Raw genomic sequence first — 25,857 nt, forward strand, 5'->3', positions numbered from 1 at the left:
GCTATTGCAAGGGCAGAGCTAGCAAAGCTGATTGACAGAACTCTAGCAAGATTACAGGAAAAGTCAGTAATCACTAAAAGACTGCCTGTGGTATAATACTGAAGGGAGAAAACATTTGCATCTCCATCTGCACTCAGTGGTTGACTTGAATTTTAATTATTATAGGCACTTAAAAGACTTGTTTCCTCCAGTGATTTGACTAGAAACAAAGCATTTACATGGTCTAAGGAATAGGTCCAGTTGAGTAAAAACACTGCATAGCAACAGCTTAAAATTCCTCACAGAAGAAACTTGGCAATTCCTTAGCATATGAATGCAGTACTTGAACACATTGATTCCCAATACAAATCAGTATCTTCAAAAACCAACAATAAAGAACAATGTTCCAACAATTCATAATGAATTATCAGCTTACCATCAACAAGGGAAGGAATAGATCTCTCGTTGTCTGAATTTGAGAAAAGGATCAACTCCTTGTTAATGAAGTCATTGTAAGTCAAGTGTTTTGTTGCTGTACCATACAAAAATTGCTGGAAAAAACCACATACATTATTGATTCAATAAAAAAACTACATTATTTTTACATCTCACATGCCAAATTTATTGCTATTATTTAGGACTCACCTCAGGAAGGCCATGTAGCCGACGCTGTCGCCTGTCCTCCATGAAGTTTGTTAACCATTCTTTTCGGTCATCAATCTTCTTCTTACTGAAGGCCTGAAAAAATTACAAGTTATTATGATGCATATATTATCAGCATATATATGTTTGTGTAAATGTACATTACTTTAGTCAGAATTTTAAGTGTACTTCACTATCGGATCAAGTACTCAATACTGATTATTTGGACAAGATAATCCCTAGAACTGTTTACATTTAAGGAGCAGCACAAGCACAGGACATTTCGGACATTGTTGCACAAGGCTTTTTTTGAACTGAGAGATCTCATTAGTCATAATTTAAATTTATATTACTTTCCCAAAATTTGCACATATTTAGACATATCTTATCTGTCTTACTCCTCTCTTCACATCAGAGAAGAACTTTGATGCACAAGTTTAAAGATGTTGGGATCTTTCCCAAAATAATTTTAAGGTTGGCTTCATCATTGAAGCTGAACTATAACCAGCTGTCACCAAGAAAATTAACTAAAGGTATTAGAAAAAATACCCCATTCTTCTTGTCCTCTCCATGTCCTGTTTTCTCTGTCAGCCACAGAATGCCAATAATCTGTCGCTGGTCCTGAGTGGCTGGCCCTAGTCCTCTTAAGAAAACTGACAACTTGACAAAATTGACACTGCATAAAAAGACTAAGCCAGAGTTAAGGCCAGCTTAGTCTTCATGATGGCAAGGTGCCACTTTTAAGCAACCACTTATCACTACAAAAAGACGCAGGACTGTTCTGAAATACTTTGTCCTGTTACAGAAACAGAGTTCTCCTGCAGCGAGTTTCTTGTCCAGAAGACTAAGAGAAGAATACATAAAAACAGGATATGTGGTTTAAGCAAAATTTCAACTACTTTGAGAAGATTTTACAAGTTGCTGAAGTACTATCTTTTTTTCTCAGGGAATAACATACAGAGACTCCATCACGTCCAAATTTCAACCACTCTCCTGCATAAGATGACAGTCATCAGCACTGTCTTTTTAAAGGAATCTGGAAACTGGAGAACTCCGAAAGAGCCCAGTGAGTAGTTTCCTTTCTTTGGAGACCATGGTATTACATAATAAGTAAGGACTTCTTTTTAGGACTTCCTCAAGTGCCATTTTCAGTAAAAAATGGAGATTGAAACATATCTTATCGAAGCGCTTTTTAAAGTTCTTACCAATGTAATGGCAGCATCATCTTCAGGACCAGCATATCGAAATAAGATCCGATGTCTTTCCATATCAGCAAAATATTCTTTTGCTTCTTTAGCAGTGCTGGTACCCAAACCTGTACAATAAAAATAAACAGTTACTCCATATTCAAAATTTAAGTTGTATTATTTTACCCTATTTATTTATTTTACCTGGAACATTATAAAATTATTACAGAAGATACTATCATGAAAACAGCTACAAATAAAACTTCATAGCACCCATTTATTATGTATTTTTAGATCCATGAGGTTCACTTATTTGTTTTTAAACAAACCTTTGTAGTATTTTATCTTCCATGCTTTATGATTCTCCATATGTTTCTTCCACTCATCAAATTCAGGAATACTATAGAACGAAAGTTCTTGCTTACTTTTGCTTGCCTTTAAAAACAAACAAAAAACTAATCAACTTTTTGGTTGCACTGGAAATAATAAATAAAATCTCATTAATAGAACCCATACCTTCACAATAGGAGTGATGAATTCCTCAAGAAAACCATGTTTCAACAGTGATGGCCAATTGTGATGAATAAAATTGATTAACAAGCCTTTTATGTGAGATCCATCCTGATCCTAAATCAGAACATGAAAACATGAGGCAATCCTATAAAATCTCAGATTCCACAAAACCACTAAGAAAACCCCACTCATTGGCCTGGATACATCAAAACAATGTCCGTTGACAGAAAACATCTGGATTCTAAACTGGACCTGGGCATAAATAGCCACGTGTAAATGGCACTGTCCCTAAGCCAGCAATGAGCTCTTCTAAGGCAAGCGCACAGTTGCAGCTTAAAGGTTTTTTTGCTTGTGGCTTGTTCTCTGTGAGAGCTAGACAGCTCTTTCAGACACCATGGAGCTGAATCTTTGAGGAAGGAAGCCAAGCCTGGCCCACAGTTCTCATTGGTGTTAAGATGCTTGATAGTTCAGCCTCTCAGGGAAAATACATCAAAGCTTCACAAATATCCAAAGCATGTAATTCCTAGACTTCCAAGATCTGAACAACAGACACACACTTCATGAGACTACCCAAAAATAATTGCCTGCATTCTTGTCTCTCCCAGACTTTCTAGCATGTACTATGTCATCTACTGTTTCATTTTGTACTTACTTTTAACAATTTTTGAGTTATCAGAAGCATTCTTGTTTATATGTTTTTATTATTATTTTGGTGTCTCTGCTACTGTGCAGCAAAGTTTAGTCATTAATTTAGAGTAACCAAGCAATATAAAGATAAATTATTCCCATTAAGAAACCTCATACATTAGGGATTGCCTCCAAATATATCCATATTGTCATAACACAGAGGCAGATTATAATGCACAAAAATGTAACCTACCAAATTGCAGCAAATCACATTTAAAGAAGCTCTGTATATAAAAACCTGCAAATTTCAGACTAACCTGATCTGTCATGATCATAATTTTTCCATATCTCAAACTTTTCAGAGATTCTGGATCTTCATAGCTTTTCTTGTATTGTAGTCCAACTATTTTGATGATGTTGTTGATTTCTGCATTTTCCATAATCTGTATCATTGCAGTCAGTGTAAAAAGCAGAAATTTAGAAATATCCTGACCTTTTTTAGGTGCGTTTTATGGCTACTTTTTCAATGCACCCTTACCTCAACCTCATAACCATTTTATACCCAGCCCCTCTCCAGCCTTCACATTTGTAAATGTCTCTTCTATACATCCAAATTCTCAAGACTGTACCACTCCCTTTTCTCCTCTACAGCCAGAGCACTTTGGGTCCAGAAGGCAGTGACAAAGGTGCATGCAACAAAATGTCATCTCACAAAGCTGCCTTCTCTTTCTATGGTTCCTATGGGCATCTGCAACACAACTCTTATAGACTAAATATGGAGAGCAGCAGAAGTAATGCAATGGGGTAATGCTGCTGCTACTGACTTCCATTGGGAGACAATGAAATCACATGGTAATAGAGAGAATCTAAAATCTTAGGGTTTTTAAGTATTCATGTAAAATGTTAATATGAGTCGTAGTAGAATTTCCTTGCACTTGTGAAGAAGTAATCATTTGTCATTCCATTACTGTACTATTATATTTAATATTTCCAGGCATATCTTGGGCTTCAAAGTAGCTGATACTTTATGAAATCCCAGCCACAAGATTTTAATGAAAAAATAAAAATTAAAATATGAAGATGTAACCCTAAAAATAAAAAATAAACAGGAGACATCTACTTGTCAGCTAAAATGAGGCAGGAAGACTACTTACCTGTTTGTGAGAAGCTTCTCGAACATTGAGAATTTTACCCCTGAGTGGGAACACTCCATATCTGTCTCTACCAATAACACCTAAGCCAGAGACAGCTAAAGATTTGGCAGAGTCTCCTTCTGTTAATATTAATGTGCAGTCCAAGGAATGTTTGCCACCTGCAGTCCAGGAACAAGTAGAAGCAAGGCAAAAAACCAGAAAGTGTAACTTAAAAACATAAATAACAGAAATACAATTGCATTAGTCATGAACATTCTTCCTACTCTACATCAGGTAATTTAAATAGGCTGAATTTCTGTTTATAGAAATTGTCCTCCATACCACTAAAATTACACAGCAAGTTTAAGTATCTTTGCCCTTAGCAATACACTGTGGGTTGCTATGGTCAAGTAGCAAAATGAACAATATGGGATATAATGGTCTCCACACATCTGCACACAAAAAAAAAAAAAGAAAAAAAGAAAAGAAAAAAATATATCCTGTTTCTGTACCTTTACCATTTTATTTTTCTAACTGTAAATTTCTTACCTAGATACATTATGCATGTCTGAGTTACACACAGGAGTTATTTCCCATTCTGCACTTCCCCTCACATTACATTTTCAGAAGTCATTAATTAAATTACATTTCTGGGAGGCTTTTTTTATTGTCCATTGGCTGAAGCCAGGCTACTGTAAGAAAAACTTGACAGAAAAGCTCAAAAAGATCAGAACATTTGCACTTATTATACATTCTCAGACATTTCTTGAACAGAAGAAACAAACCTTTACTAACTGTAATTTTGATTCTATGAGACACACGGCATTTTGGTGCCTGTGTGTCCACTGTGCTCAAAACTGGTATAACATGTATATTCTGTTTACTGCAACTGCAATAGTTGAATAGGTGTTCTAAATAATAGGCAGGTTCAAAAAAGGAACCCAAGGGTACAAATGTTCATTAGAAGTTCTGCTGTTTTATCAAGGCTAAGTTGTAGGAAAGACTGCAAAAAACAGCAAGCTGGTTGAGTCTCACCTGCTGTTAATAAGACAGTTTTGAATATATTGACATTTAAAATATGCGCTCTGATTCGCATTTACTTGGTAAGTAAAAACAACCCTGCACTTCCTATTACACAGAACTTGCTTCCAACATCTCCTGTCTTCTGCATCAGACATATGTCTTAATATATTCTAAATCAGGCAGCTATTCACATTGAATCAAAAGGTGTCAATAGCTACCATGCTATCAGCAAAGTGGAATCCAAATATTAAGAAAAATACTAGTCTGATGTTTTAGAATATATGACAGCTATTTTTTTTTCCTAAGTGAACTGCAGAAAACACATCACAGTATCATCCAGGTGCACTTTCTCCTGGAATGGATGCAATCATTAGCAATTATTTTCATGGAAACACAATGTGCCAGGTATTTTCCTGAACAGTTCTAAAAAACCTCAAAACTACATGAACTGGCAGGTTCAAAGAATGCCTTTATGCTACACCAGAGTTAGTAATCTAGCTACTTCTTCACAATCCTATATCCCTGTTCCTTATATTTCATTTCTACCTCTTCTTCTCCAACAAGCCATACAACTATGTATACCTCATCAAGATCTCAAGAAAGCAAGAATGACCAGTTACAGGACTCATTCTTTTCAGAGCATGAGGAAATCCACAACAAGTACATCACTACACAGATACATCTCTCCTGTCCCAATGTATTAACCAGTATTTATTCAAAAATTCAGTGGTAGCTGGCGCTCAAGAAACCTGTGGATGCTAGACCTTAGCTACAAATTCACTCTTGAAGTAAAAATAAAATCTAAACACCACAGGAAGAATTAAAGCTCGAGGGGGCTGTGGCCAGACACTGGTCTCTTCCAGTGGCGCTAGACTACTTCAGTCCAACACCTGCTATTAGAGAACAAAAGCAACCCTGTTCCTTCATCTGATTTGGAGTGCTTATGAAAGTGTAATTTCTAGGATCCTTACAAATATTTACTTGTCCTGAAACACAACTACATCAAATAAGACTACCATTTTGCTGCCAGACTACAAATAATCTCTATGTGACATGTATGAATGTCGTAAAGCAACCTTCCTGAAACTATATCTTCAGGCATCAGTTAAACCTTTTCTCCAGCTTATGGAGCAACTCATAGCAAACATTCATATAGCAAAGAGTTTAACATTTTTGGACCTAGACAAAGTGATCATCATCTCTCACACACAGAAAGAGGACATACAGTCCTTACTTCACCTGACCCTGAGAATTCCCAGTTCTTTCTATTAAGATCCCAAAGACAGAAAGAAAGACTGATATTTCTACAGTGGTTTGTCTGCATACTCATTAAAGAGTTTCCATGGCATCAGGACCTCCTTTTCCCTGTATGTTAGGAAACATCAAGCTTTCAGTCACATGAAGTCACCAACTACATTTAATTGAGACAAATTCTCAAGAGCAAAACAATGAACACACACTCAGCCACACTAAAGGAGTCACTCTTCTGTATCATCTTCTGCCTTCTCTTTCTCAATGAAAATAGCTTTTTATTGAGGTCGGAGATCCTGACTATAGTATTAGCTTAGTTCTTGTGCAAAAAAAACCCCAAAATTCCTATTGATTTTCAAGAGCAAATAGATGATCTATGTGGTACCTCCAGTCTTTAAAAAGAGAGGACTATAGAACTTCTTACTAAATGTATCACTTATGATCCTCCAGTTTAAAACATCTCTGCCAGTATATGTAACACCTCAGAAAGTCAAGCCAAGTGTGAATATTCAGAAACTGAACGCCTCTCTGCCTTTCTGTGTATCCACTCTGACCATGCAAAGCCTTCAATGTGGGAAATCTAGTATGTTCCAGATCTTCAACAAACCAATACCTGGGTATGACTTCTTGGAAGATGTAGAGTTCCTACTCCCCATACAAGAATAACTAGGCATCAGAGAAATACCTGGGTAAGAGAGATCCAAGCCACGCAACACTTTAAGCACTGTTGTTGAGCCCAAATGAATCCCTATATACCCTCCTTAGTTCAGGAAATTTCAGGGTGAAAGGTAATGTAATATTTCACTAGCTTCCCATTAAAGGTTCTTCCTTCCCCTCATCCCCAGTGAAAAAAACTGAGTAAGAAGCTATTTTGAAGCCTGGTCTCCAAAGCAGATCTAAAAAAACTATGAAGAAAGCGTATCCAAAATCATTCATGATGTTATTTATTTATGAGCACTAGGCTTGATATCCATAAAAACACCACATTTCTCCAAGCACATGATCTTCTAGGTATGAAAAATATCAGGAACATACATCTGACTAATGCATACAAATCCACGAGTAAAACGCTAGTTAAAGAAGACCTGATTATCAACTTCTGAGGCAAAATATGAAATCTGAATAACTGGAAAGTAATAAAATACTGAAGAAAACACAATTTAAAAAATAATAAGCTGAGCCCAAGGAATCAAAAAAGAAAAGGAGGAAAATTAAACAGAACTCATCACCTCATCAAGTCATCTTTGACTTGAACACTGGAGCTCAAAAAAAAGTCTCTTGACCAGTCTTACATGCTTTTACCTATTTAAGCTACCCACCTACTTCACTGCAATTTCTCTATCTTTGCTTAATATAAGGATGAATTAAAAATCAACTAAAATTAACACAGACTGGCAACATTTCAAGCTCTTTAGTCATATGTGCCCCTCAAACAATTCAAGGACAACTCCCATCCCATTGTTATTGGCACAAAGACTGCCAGCTGATCCTGATCCCTATCTGCAAGCCAGTAGAGATTGCCAGTTTGCCCTATATCCCCAGACAGGAACCTAATGGCATTTAAAGTCTCATGAATAAAGTATCTTGAACCATTCCCTCAGGTCTCCACATTAGCTGATCTACTCCCTATAGCTTGTGACCCTATAAAGATTCTGATCTTTCTATACTGGAAAGGTCAAGATGACTAGTCACCTCCAAAACAGAATAGTGAAAACACTATTTAGCTGGAAACCACAATTAGAAAATATGCACTCTTTCAATATGGAACTAGACTGCCATTTTTGTTAAGTGTTATTCTCTACCCTAGAGGGGACCGTGTTCCTATTATCAATCTCACCATCATGCTTTAAAATTCCAGCTCTAGAAAGTTTAGAAAAATGGAAAGATTTTTATTAAAAAATATACATAAGGATGAGAAACAAAAGTCAGATTTAAAATGATGACATCTGTGAAAAATCTATGAAACATTCAAGACATTAAAAATAAGTGCTCTTACCAGCATCATTAGCATCATCCAGTTTTGGAATGCCCTTGATTTTACTGTGTTTCACCGATGAACATTTTTTGTTCAGCTGAGTTTGTGCCTTAAATTTGACCCAATTCAAAATACTCTCTATGATACCACAGTTAGAGGCCTATAAGTAACAGATCAGAATTGTGGATGAGAAAAATAAAGCTTCACAGAGCAGATTCTCATATTGCAATTTTTAGTCACTGACTTAACACTGTTTCTAAAAGCTCTGTAGTTTTTTTAAAACTCCAATGTATGAAAGGCCAAGGAATGAACACATATCTTACTGTTTAGCATTTTATGCACACAAAACAAAAGCACAACACTCACACAGCTTCTTTTCCACTCCTTGTAGAATTGCTGGAAGGAGGGAAAGAAGACTGAGACCTAATAAGAGATCATCTTATGTTGTGTGGTTGATGTGTGAGAAATTTTAGGTACCTAAGTACCTGCTTCCTGGACTTAGAGAGCAAAAAGTAATCTTATGGGATATTTATGACCATTTAAAGTTTCTTTGGAAATGACTGAATATGGCTGAAAGATGATCAAAAGCGTTTAAGAAAAAGGCTCTATATCAACCACTTGAGAAACTGGCAACATTTTAAGAAACACACCTGCAGCAAAAAGAGCATGTAACATATCCTTTAAACAAAACCTGCTTTTGTTTGCTTTCACAACAAAAGAAAATATAGCTGGAGCAAAATACTGCGAGCTTTGGCTTTTCATTATTCCCTTAACACATCACTCATTGGTTAGAGATTCTGCTGCACATTTAACACGTTCGGAGATCAATGTTCACTTCCGGGAATATTAAAATCAAATCAAATATGCAAATCAAACCTTCTGATAGAAATACTATATATAACAAAATCTGAATAATTAATACAAGATTGTGTTGTTATTTTTCCTGTAAGTTCTATAAGAATGTCAATAATAACACAGAATTAGAAGAATAAAACACTATACAGTAAGTTGAGTTTTGATGCCATGAGTATTAGCAATGGCACCATTCTCCATACTACTGGAGTTCCACTTACACTACTAGCATTAAATAGGACTTAGCACAATGAGTTCTGGCTAACAGAATTCTACCTTACCATACTTGTATAAAAACGTAGTAGAGGAAAAAAAACTCTACCATGTATTTCTACTAATACATTAATTTAGAGTAGCAATTCTTAGTCTGACACAGCCAAAATTTTTAAACTTGTTGCCTGACAATAATGATCACTTTGAATACTACATCCACAACTTTGCATTTCCTTGATTACTGGAAGAATAAGTAAATATGACATGTTGCCTGCCTCTCTTTTCACTTTAGTGAAAGACAGTAAAACTGCTATCAAATAGTAAGGTAGACAATATTCTCAAGCTCAGAACAATAACATAAAAAAAATTGGTCAAGGCCTATGTTTAGGTTTTAAGAGTCAAATTAATCTCACCAATATAAATACCAGAATCTCCAACAAATGAGCTGATGAGGTGAAGCTCACTTCCAAATCCAGGGCAACAGCCAAAACAGTAATTGTTTCCATTATTAAGACCAGAGAATGAACAAAAGTTCCTCCACTCCATTTTCATAGCATGCTAATGTCACTAGAATACCATAATGCACTAATTAATCCTCTGCTACACAACATATATACACTCAATCCAGTATGTTAATTCCTGTTTCACACACAAAAAAAATAAGTATGCTCTACTTACTGCTTTAAAAAATTTCTCAGATAGCTGGCACTTGGACCCAAAACTTTTAGGCTGCAATGTCATGTTTTCCTTTGTCTGGGAATCAAATGATGGGTTTTCAATCAAGCAATTAACAAAAACCCATATATGATTCTTCACCTGTTGAAAACATAGAAACCAATTTACTCAACAAAATTACTGCATTCATCTTTTTCAATATTTTTGTATACAGTTACTTGCCTGAAATGGTTTCACTGAAACTCCAGCTTTATTCTTCTTTTTCACCACTTCTATCAGTTTGCCCACAACTTGATCTACCACGTAATCAACATGCCTACCACCCTTAATGAGAGACGAAGGGAGAAAAAAAAAAAAACAAAACCATTGAATGTCCTACAAGCTTTTAGACATATTAACCAAGTTCCTGTAGTCATACTTAAATTTGGAAATCCATGCATATTAAGTTGCAATATAACAAAGGAAATTTTTTTTGATGTTTCTCTTTTGTGTCATTCAGTCTTCATACAAGTGAGGATGATGGATGTTACATGGAACAGAAGAAAAAGGAGATTTTTCATTCACTGTACAGTGGTGGACTTAAAATGTAGATGCTTACAACTTCTAACAGAATATAGAACCTTAAGAGTATAGAGGATCTGAAAAGTACTCTTTAGCAGCAGGATGGTAGCTGCAACACCACATGGCTGTCAAGAGGTATCTTTTTAACAGGCTTATAAATAACCTTGTACTAAAATGTATTACACAACCATTCATCAAACTGAACTTTCCCCATTTGGTTCATAAAAAAATGTACAAGAGCTCACTCTCAGATATACAGCATCTATGCCTATTTCTTCCCAAAAGTCATCTCACCTTTTCTTAGCTGTATTTACAAAACTCTTAGAATAAATGCTATTAGCGTTCTTTGCTAGCCTGGGGCTTATGCAAGGGCAAATGGAGAGCAAACTGCAAACAGCCAACCACAAGATCCAGAAAACTCTAGAAGAACAGAGCAAGATAACCTTAAGGAGATGAGCGGTTCTCATTGAAACTCACCGGAGGCTAAATCCACTCCAAATTCATACCTGATGTAGCAACAAGAGATATATACATACTATAAACTGGCAAACCAACCCGTTAGGGAACCACAGGACAATAACTTGTAGCTACATAATTTTATACACACACACACACACACATACACATAAAGAAAAGATGTCTTTACAAAATAGTGATACGCCTCAAAGTCATTACAAAGACCACCACATGGTGACAAAAGATTAGAGGGAACCAATCAGAATCCAGAACTCAGACCACAATCAAATAAAAACTGCAAGTGTTACATCAGTAGATGAACTTTTGAAATTTGCTTGCCTTAAATCTAAATGCCCATGCTTAATAGGATAATGAATATTAAGTTCTCTGCCCTGGGCGGCATAAATTCGAAGTTAATGATACATGCCATGCATGTCATGGGAGGGGGCACATATTGAGATTAAACATGTAATAGGCAGTACAGGAAGTCTGCACTTTTCTGAGTACCTCAGCCAATGGGGAAAGGGAGAAGGATACTGTGGTTGGCAAATAAAGATAATAAGGAGACTGCACCCTCCAGAAATTTGAGAGACCCCACAGGGGAATGATCCTTGGACTCTCCCTTTATTAAAATAAAGTTTTTTTCAGGCTCCTTTGTCTCATTTTGAACCACTTATCTCTGGCAGCGGGATTTTCCAAACAATAATCACATTGCCACATGTCCTATAGCAAACAAGAGCAGTCAGGACTCCCTTACAGTTACTGCCCAAATGCAGAAGGAAAAAAAAAAAAGACTTATAAGCAATTTCTTGCATCATCATAGTATAAAAAAAGGAAAAAAATATATAGTATTTTCTTCCTCCTTGGCACCATAACAGCTGAAAGTGAAATATTCACAGTGCCTGTCACAATTCTTCCCTTTACCCTAGGAAAAAAAGACAACCGAGTACTGGCTATCCTTGCCTAAGGCCTTTCCAACTAGATATATCAAGTGAAGTCATTCATAGCAAGAAAACTTCTGGTGGAGGTAATGTATTCAGCTCCCAACTACAATCCCTAGCACAACAGACCCTGAGGAAGAAATACTTATGTACTTAAGCTTGGGAAGTAATAAATCAGAAAAGTTACCTTTTTGAAGCCATATAGCTCATGCTTCACAATATGGCAGGGTGATGAAAATACAGCTTATTTTCAATGCTTAAAAAGTGGTTTTACTATTGATGAAATTCAATCTAAATAGGGAAGCACTAAGCATTTGAACACCTTCAGAAAGGTGTCCCAAAGTTTCTGACACCTTCTCTAGCTACAATTCTCTTTGGACTTAAACTTTAAACCAGCTAAAAAAAAAACCCTAAAATATACTGGTAGAAGACAAGTAATTTTGGTATTAAATTGCTTGGAAAATAAAAGCACTTCACATAAGTTTTCTGGAAAATAAAGGTCTGTTTTAGCTCTATTACATCCTAATAGTGACTACTGATTTACCTGTATAAAAGAAACCTAACAATTATAGAGCATGTTCTACAAATGCATAAGTAATCTGAATCAGAACCACTAGTTAAGACTAAAACAGCACAAACATATTATAGATAAAACATTCCAGATTAGGGAAGCACAACCAGTATTTGAAGGTATGTATCCTGTAGTCTTTAATTCTAAGGAAAAACAACTACTGAAATTGCCTAAACCAACGGTGATAAATATGTTTAAATATTTACAAGTCCAAGTTGACACAACTTTGCTTACAGGTAAAATACTAGCCTTTCTTTGGAACGATGTGAAAAATATGAATGGTCCTAAAGCCCTAGATATGGGCTGCCATATCTAAAATCCTGCTGCCAGAGATAAGTGGTTCAAACAGCTCTGAAAGCTGTTTATGTTGTTGATTATTCAAATGTCTTCCTTTAGATTAATAGACAAAAAGGTACAAATAATAACAAAATGTTAAATTCGAGTGGCTATTATATAAAGTTCATAATGCTTTGACTAAAATCTCTTATCTTGTAACAAAGAATGGAGTGACTCAATCATATCCTATACAATTAAAACATACCTAACTCAATGGTCAATACTGTACACAGAAGATCTCCTCTGCTTTATATCAATTAGTGCCTTACAAAAATACAGACTAAATAATGGTTCCTGTTCAGACCAATTTGCATTAGGACAGACAAAATAAAGAAAACACGTCTATGGAGACACTCATCATGAGGTAACAAATTAAAAACCTCCCTCCTTTAAAGCTGTTTTAAAAACAGAACTGAGGAGAAAAAAAGCTTTTAATGGGTATAAGGATGTACAGGATAGATAAGAAATAAGAAATGGAAAACAACAAAGAAAGAAAATATAGCAGCCAAAAAGATAGAAGAACAAACTAAAAAGCAAACCCCAAAAGTTAGGATTCTACATTTTAAGGCAGAGTATGCACCTGAAAAGACTGAAGATGTAAAGTCGTTGAATTGATGGGAGATAATAGCTATGTTCTCAACTTCATGTAGAAAGTAGAGATAAAAAAGAGAAGGTAAGAAAATGGTGCAAGATAATATTAGTCATAACCAAACAAGTACTTGCACTTCAAATAAATCATCTATTGTTTCTGTCAGTCTCTAGAGTCACACTCTCTAGAGTTACTAAACAGTAACACAAACCACTAGTGTGTTTTAGAAGCACCATACGTAAAAGTATTTTTTCATTGATTTCTTCTTTAAATAAAAAAAAAAAACACAACAAAACCAAAACCAAACCAAACCAACAAAAAAAACCCACAACAAAACCCCCTCTCCCAAAATGAAAATACAACAGGTTTTATTCACATATGAATGACACATTTTCAGCACTGGGAGAGTGCAAGTGAAAGCTGATACATTGACATCCTGCCACTTTAAAGAAAACCATTTCCAAACTGTAAAGAAAAGCTACTACAGGAAAATATAAAATTACATGTTTCAAAAACATTCCACATTTGAATGGCAATTTTAAAATGCACTACTTTTACTCATCACATTACTGAAAATTTACACGAATATGTCAGTGTGTTTTTGTATTTACATCTTTAGCAATTTTTTTTAACAATTTTGTAATTTCAAATATTTTGCTAAAACTAACATATGACATATCAAAAAATAGCTACTTACCAGTAAATTCTTGTTCTTAGACGATATTAGTTACTATAACAGTTCCCCATTCCTGTGTCCATTCTTAGTGTGTAGTATTGAGTGAGGGATGTTCAGAGCTCAAAGTTGGGAACCTTTCAATGATCTCACCAGTAGGTGGCACATTTACCCACTTAAAAGCATAACAGCCTATAACTGCCCCAACTGTCAGTACATTTTCATACCAGACAGAAAAAAGAAAATATCCTCTAAATCTAGAGGGCTGTAAGTAGTTATTATGACTACTGTATTATGAGAAAGGGCACTAAAACTGCATTACCTTCTTTTCCCAGAAGGTAACAATTATGACTGAATCCCAGTCTTGCAAACTTCAGGATGCAAAGACATCTAATGAACCAAAGACATCTAACAACCAAAATCTTAAAAGTGGAAGCTTAGACTGGCTCCAAATACATTCTATACATGTCATCATCAATTGCCAACAGCCTCACTTAATTTTGAGTTAAGATATATTTAAATTCCACAGACAGAGAAATGGCTCATATGGTAAATGTATTCAGAAGCTAATTTAAATTTGAAGTTTTCATTTAATTAGCTATACAAATAAAACCGTATTTTCTTTTGCATTTGTTTTCTATTACATTAATTTTATTAGAATAAATCTGAAAACGTCAAGCTCTGTCATGGTCTCACATTCCTTGCTGAACTCCAGCAAATTTAACAGGTTGGGATGCTCCCTCTTCCCAAGCCTATTATCAGACACTGCATCTGTATTAGCTGAGCATTTCCGCTAAAATGACTAGTAGTATTACAGTTAGCAGTGCCACTATATGGAAAATATAATTAGATTGCTATGCTAATAACTGAAGTTTCTACTACAATTTCTACTACAGCTAGTATTTGAAATTGAGGACTTGAGAAGACCATGTTAATCAGTTTATATACAAGACTCACCAGAAGGTTATATGCATAACTGTAATAGCTACAAACATTCTTTTAAATGCTGCCTCAGATCTTGAAGTTGAATTCTGTGGTGGTCTACTGTGGCAAAATTGCAAATAAATTGGGACCTGACAAAGAATAAAACAAGGACGTTGTGCCTCAACACACTGCCTGACCTTCTACGCACTCCTCAAAAAAACCCCCATCAACCTAAAAAAAAACTTGTTTGGAATTTAAAGCGAGTTTCAGAAAGGTGGAAGGGAAGTCACGACTTGGTGAAATTTATCCAGAAACAGAAATGAAAAGCTTTCAGCAAACAGCGATAAATAACCAAAAAACAGCTGAAATGAGCTTCTCACCTGTTAGCAGATAAGGGGACAGGCAGCTGACGCAGTTAGTTACTAGCCATTATGTCTCATCAGTGGGTAGTTGCACATCAATTGCTGGTGAGGTGGTTCACCGGCCCGAACATTCCACATCCAGTCACACACACAAGGCATGGATTGGGAGAGCGGGAAAAACTAGAAATTACAACACTTACCTTTGAAGAATACACAGTACTTTTTCTATGAATTTTCTTAAAGAATATATGATAACAATGTATGTGTAACTGCATGATGGGTGAAAATGGATCCAAAAGAGTAAAATTCAAAATCTTTTGAGTAAGTGTATGCAATATATTTAACTTAGGAGTCAGTAAGTATTCATTTTTTTCAAATTTATTTTCTTCACTTGAATATCAAATACCAAGTTTTTCTACATTGCCAGCTTCTTCATAACAGTATTGTACACATCTTTAAGGTCATGCTATTTTTCTTCTTTATGTTGCACAGAGAGGCCTGAATTAAAACTAAGTTGTACCCTTTCAACTATCAGATATGTTTGTTATCCCTAGTTTTGACAAATATTAAATAAGCATTAACTAAAATGCACACAAAGCATTTTACAATGAAATAAACTATCCCTCTTAACACTGAATTCTGGCTCAGCTACTCTGAAAATGACACTGGAAGAAGTTACATAGTAAAAATCACATACAGCCAGAACACTGGCTACACATATTGTGCCACCAAGATTAACACTGGTATTTCTGGGTGCATAACTAGATTAGGGACCACATTTTCTTCTGTTTGACACTTTCAGAGAAGATCTGAGAAAGGAGGGGTTTTTAAATGCCTGGTTAGAAATTCTTCTCTTTCTCATCTTTTGGGGAAGCTCATGATTAAGATTCCCTAAAACCAGCCTCACCAGTCATTAGAATTGCTTGACTGTTAGATCAATCATCTGTTGCAATTTGTGAAGAGCAGACGACTTTCTTTCACCATGCTGAATCCCAGATCTCTAAACCTGGGTCACATCAAACAGGCACACATGAGAGTGACACTAGTTGATTTCAGGTGATTACCTTGGTGCCTGACCACCCCAGCAATTTGAGAAGCACAAAGATTGTACTTTAGTATGCTGGGCATATTGCTGCTTCATCATAACTAAAGATTTCGTATGATTTCATTTCACTACAACTATAGTTTCTAATAAGTACAGAAAACACTTAGATCCCCTTATACAGAAACACAAATAAAAGAAAATTAATCTCAGTCTTTCAGGCCAGTTTTATACATTATAAAGCAATAAATGGAAAGTAATTTCTCAAGAACACCAAAAGCCTTTTTTTGCCCTCCAAAACTTTTTGCTAATAGCTTTAAAGGGGTTTGTACATTTTTTTTAACCTGAATTTCAGAATTATTTTATTACAGTGCATTAAAAAGGAAGGAATAATATAGTTCCATTCATTGCATATTTAAACAATACCATGTATGCTCACATAAGACATCAGTATCACTGATAATGATTACCAGTGTTTTAAAAACTAGTGCATATTCAGAAATACTGAATTTTGATTCCATTCAATTGTTCTGCCAGATCCTCTCACACAAAGAATTACAAAGATGCAATTTTTATCAAATATCTGACTGGGCATAACCTTAGCACACGTTTTTATCATTTCCATTTTTTTAACATTTAATATAACTACTCACCTTTGTGGTAGCTATACTATTTACAAAGCTGATCTGCTGAAACCCTTTTTCACTTAAAGTGAGGCACACATCCCATCGTTCATTCACAACTTCATGAATAACTTTGAGTGCAACTCCAGTTTCATCCAGCTTGTCTTTTACGTAAAGATCTACGTAACTGCGAAATCCATTTACCTATAAGTAATACATATAACAATTACTAGTCTTTGTATAAAACCCTCAGGACACTTAAAATATTTAAAATGAGGCTCTTACAGGTAATTTCTTCCCATTCAACATGACTTTGACTCCTTTGCATGACCCAGCCAAATCATATGCTCTTCTTGTCATGAGGGCCACAATATCTTTATCAAGTTTTTCCATTTTAAATTTAGATAGATCTGGCTGGAATGTAATGCATGTGTAGTCATCACCATCGAAATGCTTAATCTTGGGTTCAGAGGTCTTCATCATATTGTTCATCCAAGTCTTTGGAAACAAAACATTTTAGATGTTAGTTTACAACACATGTTATCCTCCTTCTTAGTTCCATTTATCAGCTGTGCTAGGATTGCAACAGCTACACAACAAATGCTCACAGACTTCTTTTAGAAGTTTCCTCCAGTAAAACACTACGCATAAAATTAATTGCTTTACCAAGATTTGCACAAGCATCAGTGACAGATTTGTGGTTTCTGTAAACATGCAGATATCATTACATCGATGGACATGATTCTAATACCCACCACAGAACTGAATAAATTAGATACCAGTGAGCTAGCTAAACAGTCCTTATTGCCCATCAGTTTAATATTTTCAATCTACTACACACTTCTATAAAAGCAGCATATTAGTCCCTGTGCAGTCATTTCTGACATAGCATCTTGATGGCTGTGCAGCATACCAAAGCATGCTTCTTGACAGACCAACTTGCTCCAACTTGACTCAGGAGTATTGGTATTGTCCCTTCTTTAAAAACATGGGCACATTTGTAAGACCAAGCAAAATGCCTACTCACAGCATACATCACAGTTACTAAATCACAGTACTAATTTTTCACAATTTTTGTAAATACTGGAAAACATAGCACTTCATCTAAGTTGTAAAACACGTCATTTTCAAAAAGCACACTCAAACAAATATTCTTTGCTTTTTGGCAGTCAGCAAAAAATGTTACATTTTTAAAGAGATAGTTAAAACCATCAAAATGTATTTTTTATGTTGTGACATGACAGCATAACCAGAAGTGAATTACTTATCCAGAAAAACAGAGAACGAAGACACCAACTGGGAAAGACTCCAAAGCCAAGGAACTTTGGTATCTAATACTCTAATAAAGTTCTTCGAACTTTTAGAAAGGTGGCCATCTCAAAGCTATGTACAGTAGATGAGATTACATTCAATCCTAGGTTTGTGTGCTAACAACAATAACAATGAGTAATGGGTACAAATGAGGAGGGAGAGGAGTTTGCACCGAAGTCCAGCTAGGCTAATGAAATTCATGACATAAATACTGAAAAATCTTTTTCTTAACACTATAAAAGATATCTAGATAATTGCAGAGCCAAGTAGAAAGATTTTTTGACTAATTATATAACAACAATTACAAAATGTTTCAATTAAATATATTCCTTTTCACATGCACGTGAATATACTTTAGTTTTAAGAAAAGAAATGTTTTTAATTTTCAGTCGCTTAATATTCCCAAGAATTTACTTAACACAAAAAATGTAACACACAGAAGTACCAATTTTACTGACTGAATTACCTAGCCTGAAAACAATACACATCCATCTGAATGTTAAATGATTAATTTCATTAAATATTCATGAAATATAGAAAATTAGTTAGATTTTAAATTTATAATTACACTAAAGGTAAAAAGTTTATATTATTTCTATACCTGCTTAAAGCTGTGTTTGTATTCCTTGCAAGCAGTTTCAACTGTAAACTTTGTACTAAATATGTTACAAAGTTTTGCACCATAGCCATTGCGTCCACCTGAAAAAACAACATACAGTAAATTTTTTACAGCACAACCGTATTTATGATATTCAGAGGGTATGCCAATGAAGCAAAACATTCCTAGATATGACAAAAGTTGGGCCACAAGTCAACAGCTATCATAGGATTCCAGAGATGAAGTTTCGTGCTGCCTCCCACCTGGTGCAACTGCTTTTGCCTCAAAATGAGCAGTTTGATCCTCCACTAGGATGCTCCCATCACTTCCCGTAGATTGATCTACCAGTTGCTTGTTGAAAGAGAAATGACCTCAACACCCTGCTAAGCTGAAAACTAGGTCATGACCGGATCCAAATCACTCTGAAACCACACTTCATTATATGGGCAAAATATATGGGGCAGGACAGAACATAAATAACTTTCATTCATTATCTAAATTAGGGTTACTTCACATTTAGGATAGCAAATCATATCGTAATTTATTAAATTTATTTTTCCCTTAACTTGAAGAGGATAAATGTTTAAATATTTGCATATGTTATAATTAAATAATGAAAATATGTTGCTTGTTACTGAATAATGAGTGCTGACATTAAAGATGTAAATGTAACTTCTCTGTGAACATTCACACTAAAAAAGTAAGCTTTTTTTCTTTGAGTCATTTTACTCTAACAGAGCTATAGCAATGGAAATAGAAACGGAATAGAAAAAGCAAGAAGAGAAAGCATAAGGAAAAGCAAACAATAGCTTAATTCAAAAAAACAAAGCATGTTAGTCTTGCCTGTAACTTTTTTCTCATCATCATCGTAGTTGCTGGATGTTAGCAGCTGTCCAAAGATTAAAGCAGGTACATACACTTTTTCTACTTTGTGTTCCACAACAGGTATACCCTTTCCATTATTCCATATGCTGATAATGTTTGATTCCCTATAAAACAGCGAAGACATGAAGCAAATCAATGAATTTTGGAAACAGACTCCTGCATACATTTTACCTGTTTAAATAACTACATAATATAAAATACAAGACCATATTCTTACGACGTTTAATCACAGCTCTATCAATTTAATTTAAAAACAGGAAACACTTATTTGTACTTATTATACGTCTTAGAAGCAGCAGCATCAGTGCCCATACATTGCAGTTTTTTGTATCATAAAAATAACCCCCCAAAAATCTGTTTGAAGAGCTTTCACTAGCAACATGAACTGTAACAGAATCCTTAAGTCCAGTGACAGAATTATACCTTAGAGATGTAGCTTTTTAGGTTTCATTGAAGTCCACTCAAACACAGCCAAGTTATCCTCTGTTTAAAACTGTTATTTCTCAATTATGATAAACATTGTAACTTATTTTACACATGAATGCCAAAATCCATCAATATCTGGCATCATTAATACTCGTAGCTCTCTCATAGCATTTTCATTTTGGAGTATTAAAGAGTTCAAAACCATAACAAGTCAGGCAAATTTACAGTGCACCATTTCCCTCTTACTCCATGATAAAAGCAATTTGGTCTACAGAAACTGATACTGCACTGAAAACATACAGAAAAAAATATTTCTCAGTATATTTATTCTAAAGATTAGGTATGAAAATTAGGTCTCTAAAACATTTCTTATTCAGTTAAACACCACTGATTGAAACCAATCAACATCCATTTAACCACAGTACTTCTCATTACACAATATCTCTAAGTATTCCACTTTGAAAAGCAGTGGTAATGACAGATATGCAAACTGGAGTTTCAGTGTGATAGAGCTAATTCAAACATAACTTTATCCTAGTGCTAAAGAATTTAATATAGAAATTCAAGAGGTTCAAAATTATGTTACAAAATCTCAAGGCTGGTATTTATGATTTGTAAGTAAACCTGGCCGGTCATAGTTATATACTGCCAAGCTTTCATCTAATCATGAATTTTATAATCTTCTGGTTTTAAGTTTCATTCAATCAAACATTAACGATTCATTTAGGAAAGCAAATTATCATAAATTCACTTGCTGCTAATCACTTTTAATTCACCTTTTCATCTTAAAATATGAAGCTAATGGAAATAATTCCAAAAATATTATTTTGTTTTTAAAATAATACCATTTCATTTAGTAAAATAATTTGAATGAAAGCATACTTACGGATCAATGGATATTTTAATACAAGTCATATTCTTATCCCTCTGCTTATTGTCTGCAGCATTTACTATGAAACAAAGTAGCATAAATTAAGACTTTCTAGGAGCAATAATTACTTACTTGATCTGTAAAACTGATTTTATACATATTCCACCACAAGTTACAATGATCCAACTATTTCTTAATCTGGTATCTTTTTGTACATTCTGTACCGTATTACTGACATCTATAAATATGACCTAGTATCTGCAAGAAGATATTTTTCAACCTTCCTATAATTATTGACTCTATTTCTGGCAGTTAGTCTATCTTAGAAGTAATTATAGAGGTGTATTTTGTGAGCCTGTTCTTACAATTCTTTCTAACATACTGAACACTTTATTCTTCTGTTGCTGCACTTGTTTGGATATTTATTACAAATATTACACCATGTATGCTAAAAGCCCTAGGAAATTAGACATATGATCACATCAGTTTACACATTCTTTTGCCACTGAAACCCAATCCTGAAAATGCCACATCCATTAAGGAGTGTTTTGATTGAAGCAGAAGTTATCTCTAAAAGAGTTTGTCAGACTTACATCTAACAGTTGTAAGTTGGTTCCTAAACAGTTTACACAGTTAAGGATCAAAAGAAGGATAATTGGAAACTAACACTTCCTCAGAATTTAATTAAACCGTACTCCAATATATATTAACTACAAACAACAGAAATCAGAAATGTGACTGGCTGTTAACCATGAAAGCACATTACAATCATTTTCAGCATTTCTCTCATCTTTGAAACAGATCAAAATAAAACTCAAAACCACCAAAGGACAGTATCTTAATCGACTGTAAGGATCTTGGTATAAGATCAGATATTTCAAGATGTTTTTGCCAAAATCATTAAGTGCGGTTTTATTCAGAAGTATGTACAGCTGCAATGTCCAGCTTGTTGGACCCACACACAGCTCTCAAACCACACTCTGTGGAGCACTTATCGGTGCCAAATAAAGAAGCAATTAGCCATACAGCACTACGATAATGATATGATAATAATCTGCCTTTTGATTGGGACAAGATGGAAGTGTACTCACTCCCGTGAAAAGCCTGTAAATTTCATATATGAGACAGCACTCGAAAAAGAAGTGACAAAAGATTTTCATTCCTATATTTCTTAATTTAAAGTAATGAGTATAAAATAAAAATAAAAAATTGTTCTTTTCCACCTGGCAAAGATATAGTCTTTATTTTCTCTAAGACAGCAATGCTGTAAAGCAAAGTTTCAGAGGTGTGGAGATGTTCTGAATCCAGAAAGGTCATGACAAAATTTCCATTGACCTCAGTACACCATAATTTAGTTTACACTGCAATCCTGCCAATGCTTACAACATAACTTCATAAAAACTGATTAGCCCAAGACTTCATGTCACCCAAAACATCAGTTCAGCAGACAGCACGCTATTCAGATGTTGCACATCTCCACTGCTGGTTAGTCTTCAATGTGTGCCTGTCACCAAGAGACTAGCAAACTAGTATGTCACAGTGACTCAGGTACTCACGCAGAATTTTCTAATAATCATTTGTTTGTGCCTCAGTCACCATGCTTTTAAGTGGCAGTATGATACATAATAATTTTTAAATTGCCTGAAGTCTAGAAACAATCCATGTAAGAATCACCATCACCACCACTATCATTCAGTACAGAAGGAGGTAGTTTTAATGATGCATGAAATTATGATTAACACTTAGACAACTTTCTGTTGTCTTCTTTCAGAAGAATACTCTTCCTTCAAATGTTACTTAAAACTGTGGCCTTATCAACTCAGCAGATTAAAAATAAAGAATTATCTTGTTTGGGCACTCAGCAATACTTCCTTACAAGTTCAACTAGAAACTCTTTACACTTTAAACCGTTCTATAGTGCTGACATGCACTAGAAGTTTCATGCACCGCAGTTTAGTGAGACTCTAAGTCTGTGATTTAAACTTAAGATACAAAATTAATGTGCTTTAAGAGTGCTCAGAAAAGTGCATACTCCATAATCCTAGAGCAATATTATTGTTAAAATTACTTACCAAGGATTTCATCAAAGATCTTGTACAAGCCTGGAACAAAGGTAACTTCTCTGCAATTCATTCCTACATCTTCATCATAAACCCACATTAACTACAAGTAAACAAAATAAAATACAAATATTTAGTGTCTTGGTAAACAAACCCATGATTATCTAAGATCTATTTACTTCAGAATCTTTACTCTTCCAATCTCATTGCTGCTGTCATATGAGCCAAAAGCATAAGCAGAAGTTTGGAAAAACAAAGACTTCTATAATGGAAATCCATTATTTTCTGCTTGGTGAGGAACTCCAACAGTAGAGATGATGAAGTTCGAAGCAATTTGCAACTTCACAAAAACAGCCAAAAAAAGAGCCAGCAGGAGGCTTAAATTCGCTGTTCTGTACCTAAACAAAAAGACCAAAGCATTTTCGGACCTAGAGCAAATGCTACTTAATTTGTGTGCATGTTTTTAAACACACACATATATGCACATAACTGTGTTTACACACATAGGTGCTTGTTTATGTTTTGACTGAACTTCAACATTTTCTGAGCGTATTTTTTCAAGTGAACCAAGCACTACTTTAAAGACTCTTCTCTTGACCCTTTCCTACACATGCATACATAAACATGCCCACAGTTATTAGCATGATAATTCAGAATACTCAGAACAGTAGAGATGTGCCTATTTATTAAACAGATTAGTCATTTCCTCATTAAAACATCAAGAACTAATAAGACTGTAAATTTAGTGACACGTACCTGAGTTAAAGGTTCAACTGACCCAATATAAGTATCTGGACGGAGGAGGATATGCTCAAGCTGAGTCTTTTTCTGATAAACTCTCTCAACAGACATCTTCTTTGAAGTATCATTTTTATTAACGCTTTCCGAGTCTTCCTTTTTTGAAGCATTAATCTGATTATCAAATAATGTCTAAAAAAAAAAAAGACACCAACAATCAACCTCATTCATTCAATCTGTCACTCTCAAGACATAAACAAAACCTGTCAGAGATTTAAATTACAATCAAAACTTGTCACATCATTTAAATGTTAAGTTTACAGATGTATTAAGATCAAGCTATCCTATCAACAGAAAAAAAAGAACAGATTATGTGACAGTTTCTTAACAAATCATAACATATTCAAATTTCAGTGATTTACTAAGCATGATAAACCAAAATGAGGAAACAACAGCATATTACAAAAGACACCCACTTACTCAGGTTAAGTATTTATAACATCCATTTTGTGCTTAAGCATTTGAATCTAAACCATGGAAGAATACTCTGAATAATAACAGTAAAACTACTCTTTTACATTTTAGTTTGTAAAATTCATTCAGTGGGACTTAAGAAACACTGTAATGTCTCTCCTATGGCTTCTCAATTGCTATAATTTACATTCTTTATTTAACTGAGGTAATTAAATGTGATACAATCCCAGTTTAGAATGTTTTACGATGAAATAAGCCAAAGATTGGAAAAGGGAAAAAAAAGAAAAAAAAAAAAGAAAGTCACATAAGCGAATACCAGAATTTAAACAGAATTCAAGCCTAATGTGGCTGAAGATGATGAAGAATGCCTTGACTGGAAGAACAAGCAGTGTTACAGAAATCCAATACACTTTTTGGGGGAGGATACAGGGATTTGGTGCATAATACAGCAAATTTTTCCTGATAAATATCTCCTTCCTATTGAACTAAAACCACACAAAAGGAAAAGTTAAAATCTCTAAAAGCAACCAAATGCAGAAAAGCTCCATTCTGAGACAGTAAGTGCACATCTACCAAGAAACTAAGTATGACATTTTACAGTATACATTTTACCTGTAAATTGGAATTATCTTAAAAATACCAATAAACATAACTTGAACTCACATGATCTATTTCCTTGGCTAGTAGACATAACAAAAAAATCTGGCACCACTTGTCTAATACCTGAAATAGCCTCCTTTTACAAGGGGTTTAGCAACATTGAAGCAGGTGTTACATGACCAGTAAAAATCATTAGCAGAGAAATAACCAGGACAAAACCCACTTGCCACTCAGGTAAATATTTTTCTCCTGTTTAGCTGTTCCCAGTAAATGTCTGTATAAGGTAAATATAGGCTAAACTCCAGCCCTGGATTAACCAGTCACCACGTAAATTTTTCAGCCAGAAGAAAGTACCATCACTTCTCTCTCAATCTAGCCCTTGTTGTACCCTTGGATAGAAAAGCATATAAACACACAGGAACAAGGACCAAAGGGTACTGAGCTTGCCCAAACAACTTCAGCAGATTAAAAGAGGCCAAACATCAACCTATAGGATACAATTAACAAGGACAGTTCTCGTATTATGCCAATTTGTCATCATCAGCTTCTGTTTAAGCTTTGATGCTTTTCAATTTTTTTTTCCTCTTAGCAGGCACAGAAAGCAAGCTTTTCCTTCTATCCAGAACATGGGAAAACATCTTTCCCTTCCAGATTTAGAGATCACATTTTTCTAGTTTATTTACAGAAATGCTATGAAACACTTACTTCGAGAACCTTTGAGACAAGCAGACTGTGTGCAGCAGTGA

At 34.8% G+C, this 25,857-nt stretch overlaps 1 protein-coding gene across 1 annotated transcript; it reads right to left on the reverse strand.

Moving 5' to 3' along the window:
- Window positions 1-415: 415 nt before the first annotated feature.
- Window positions 416-24,229, reverse strand: LOC104541649 (DNA topoisomerase 2-beta; the record flags this gene model as incomplete). The annotated part of the gene is made up of 17 exons (XM_010185760.1): window positions 416-530; window positions 625-717; window positions 1,827-1,936; window positions 2,138-2,243; window positions 2,325-2,435; window positions 3,266-3,391; window positions 4,103-4,260; window positions 8,352-8,490; window positions 10,074-10,211; window positions 10,293-10,394; window positions 17,179-17,352; window positions 17,434-17,646; window positions 19,061-19,158; window positions 19,901-20,046; window positions 21,255-21,318; window positions 23,312-23,402; window positions 24,056-24,229. Coding segments are annotated over 17 exons (2,158 nt in total), but the record flags the coding sequence as incomplete, so codon positions are not given.
- Between the last annotated feature and the right edge of the window lie 1,628 nt (window positions 24,230-25,857).

The sequence above is a fragment of the Mesitornis unicolor genome, unplaced genomic scaffold, assembly GCF_000695765.1.
Source record: "Mesitornis unicolor isolate BGI_N332 unplaced genomic scaffold, ASM69576v1 scaffold49205, whole genome shotgun sequence".
NCBI classification, from domain to species: Eukaryota; Metazoa; Chordata; class Aves; order Mesitornithiformes; family Mesitornithidae; genus Mesitornis; species Mesitornis unicolor.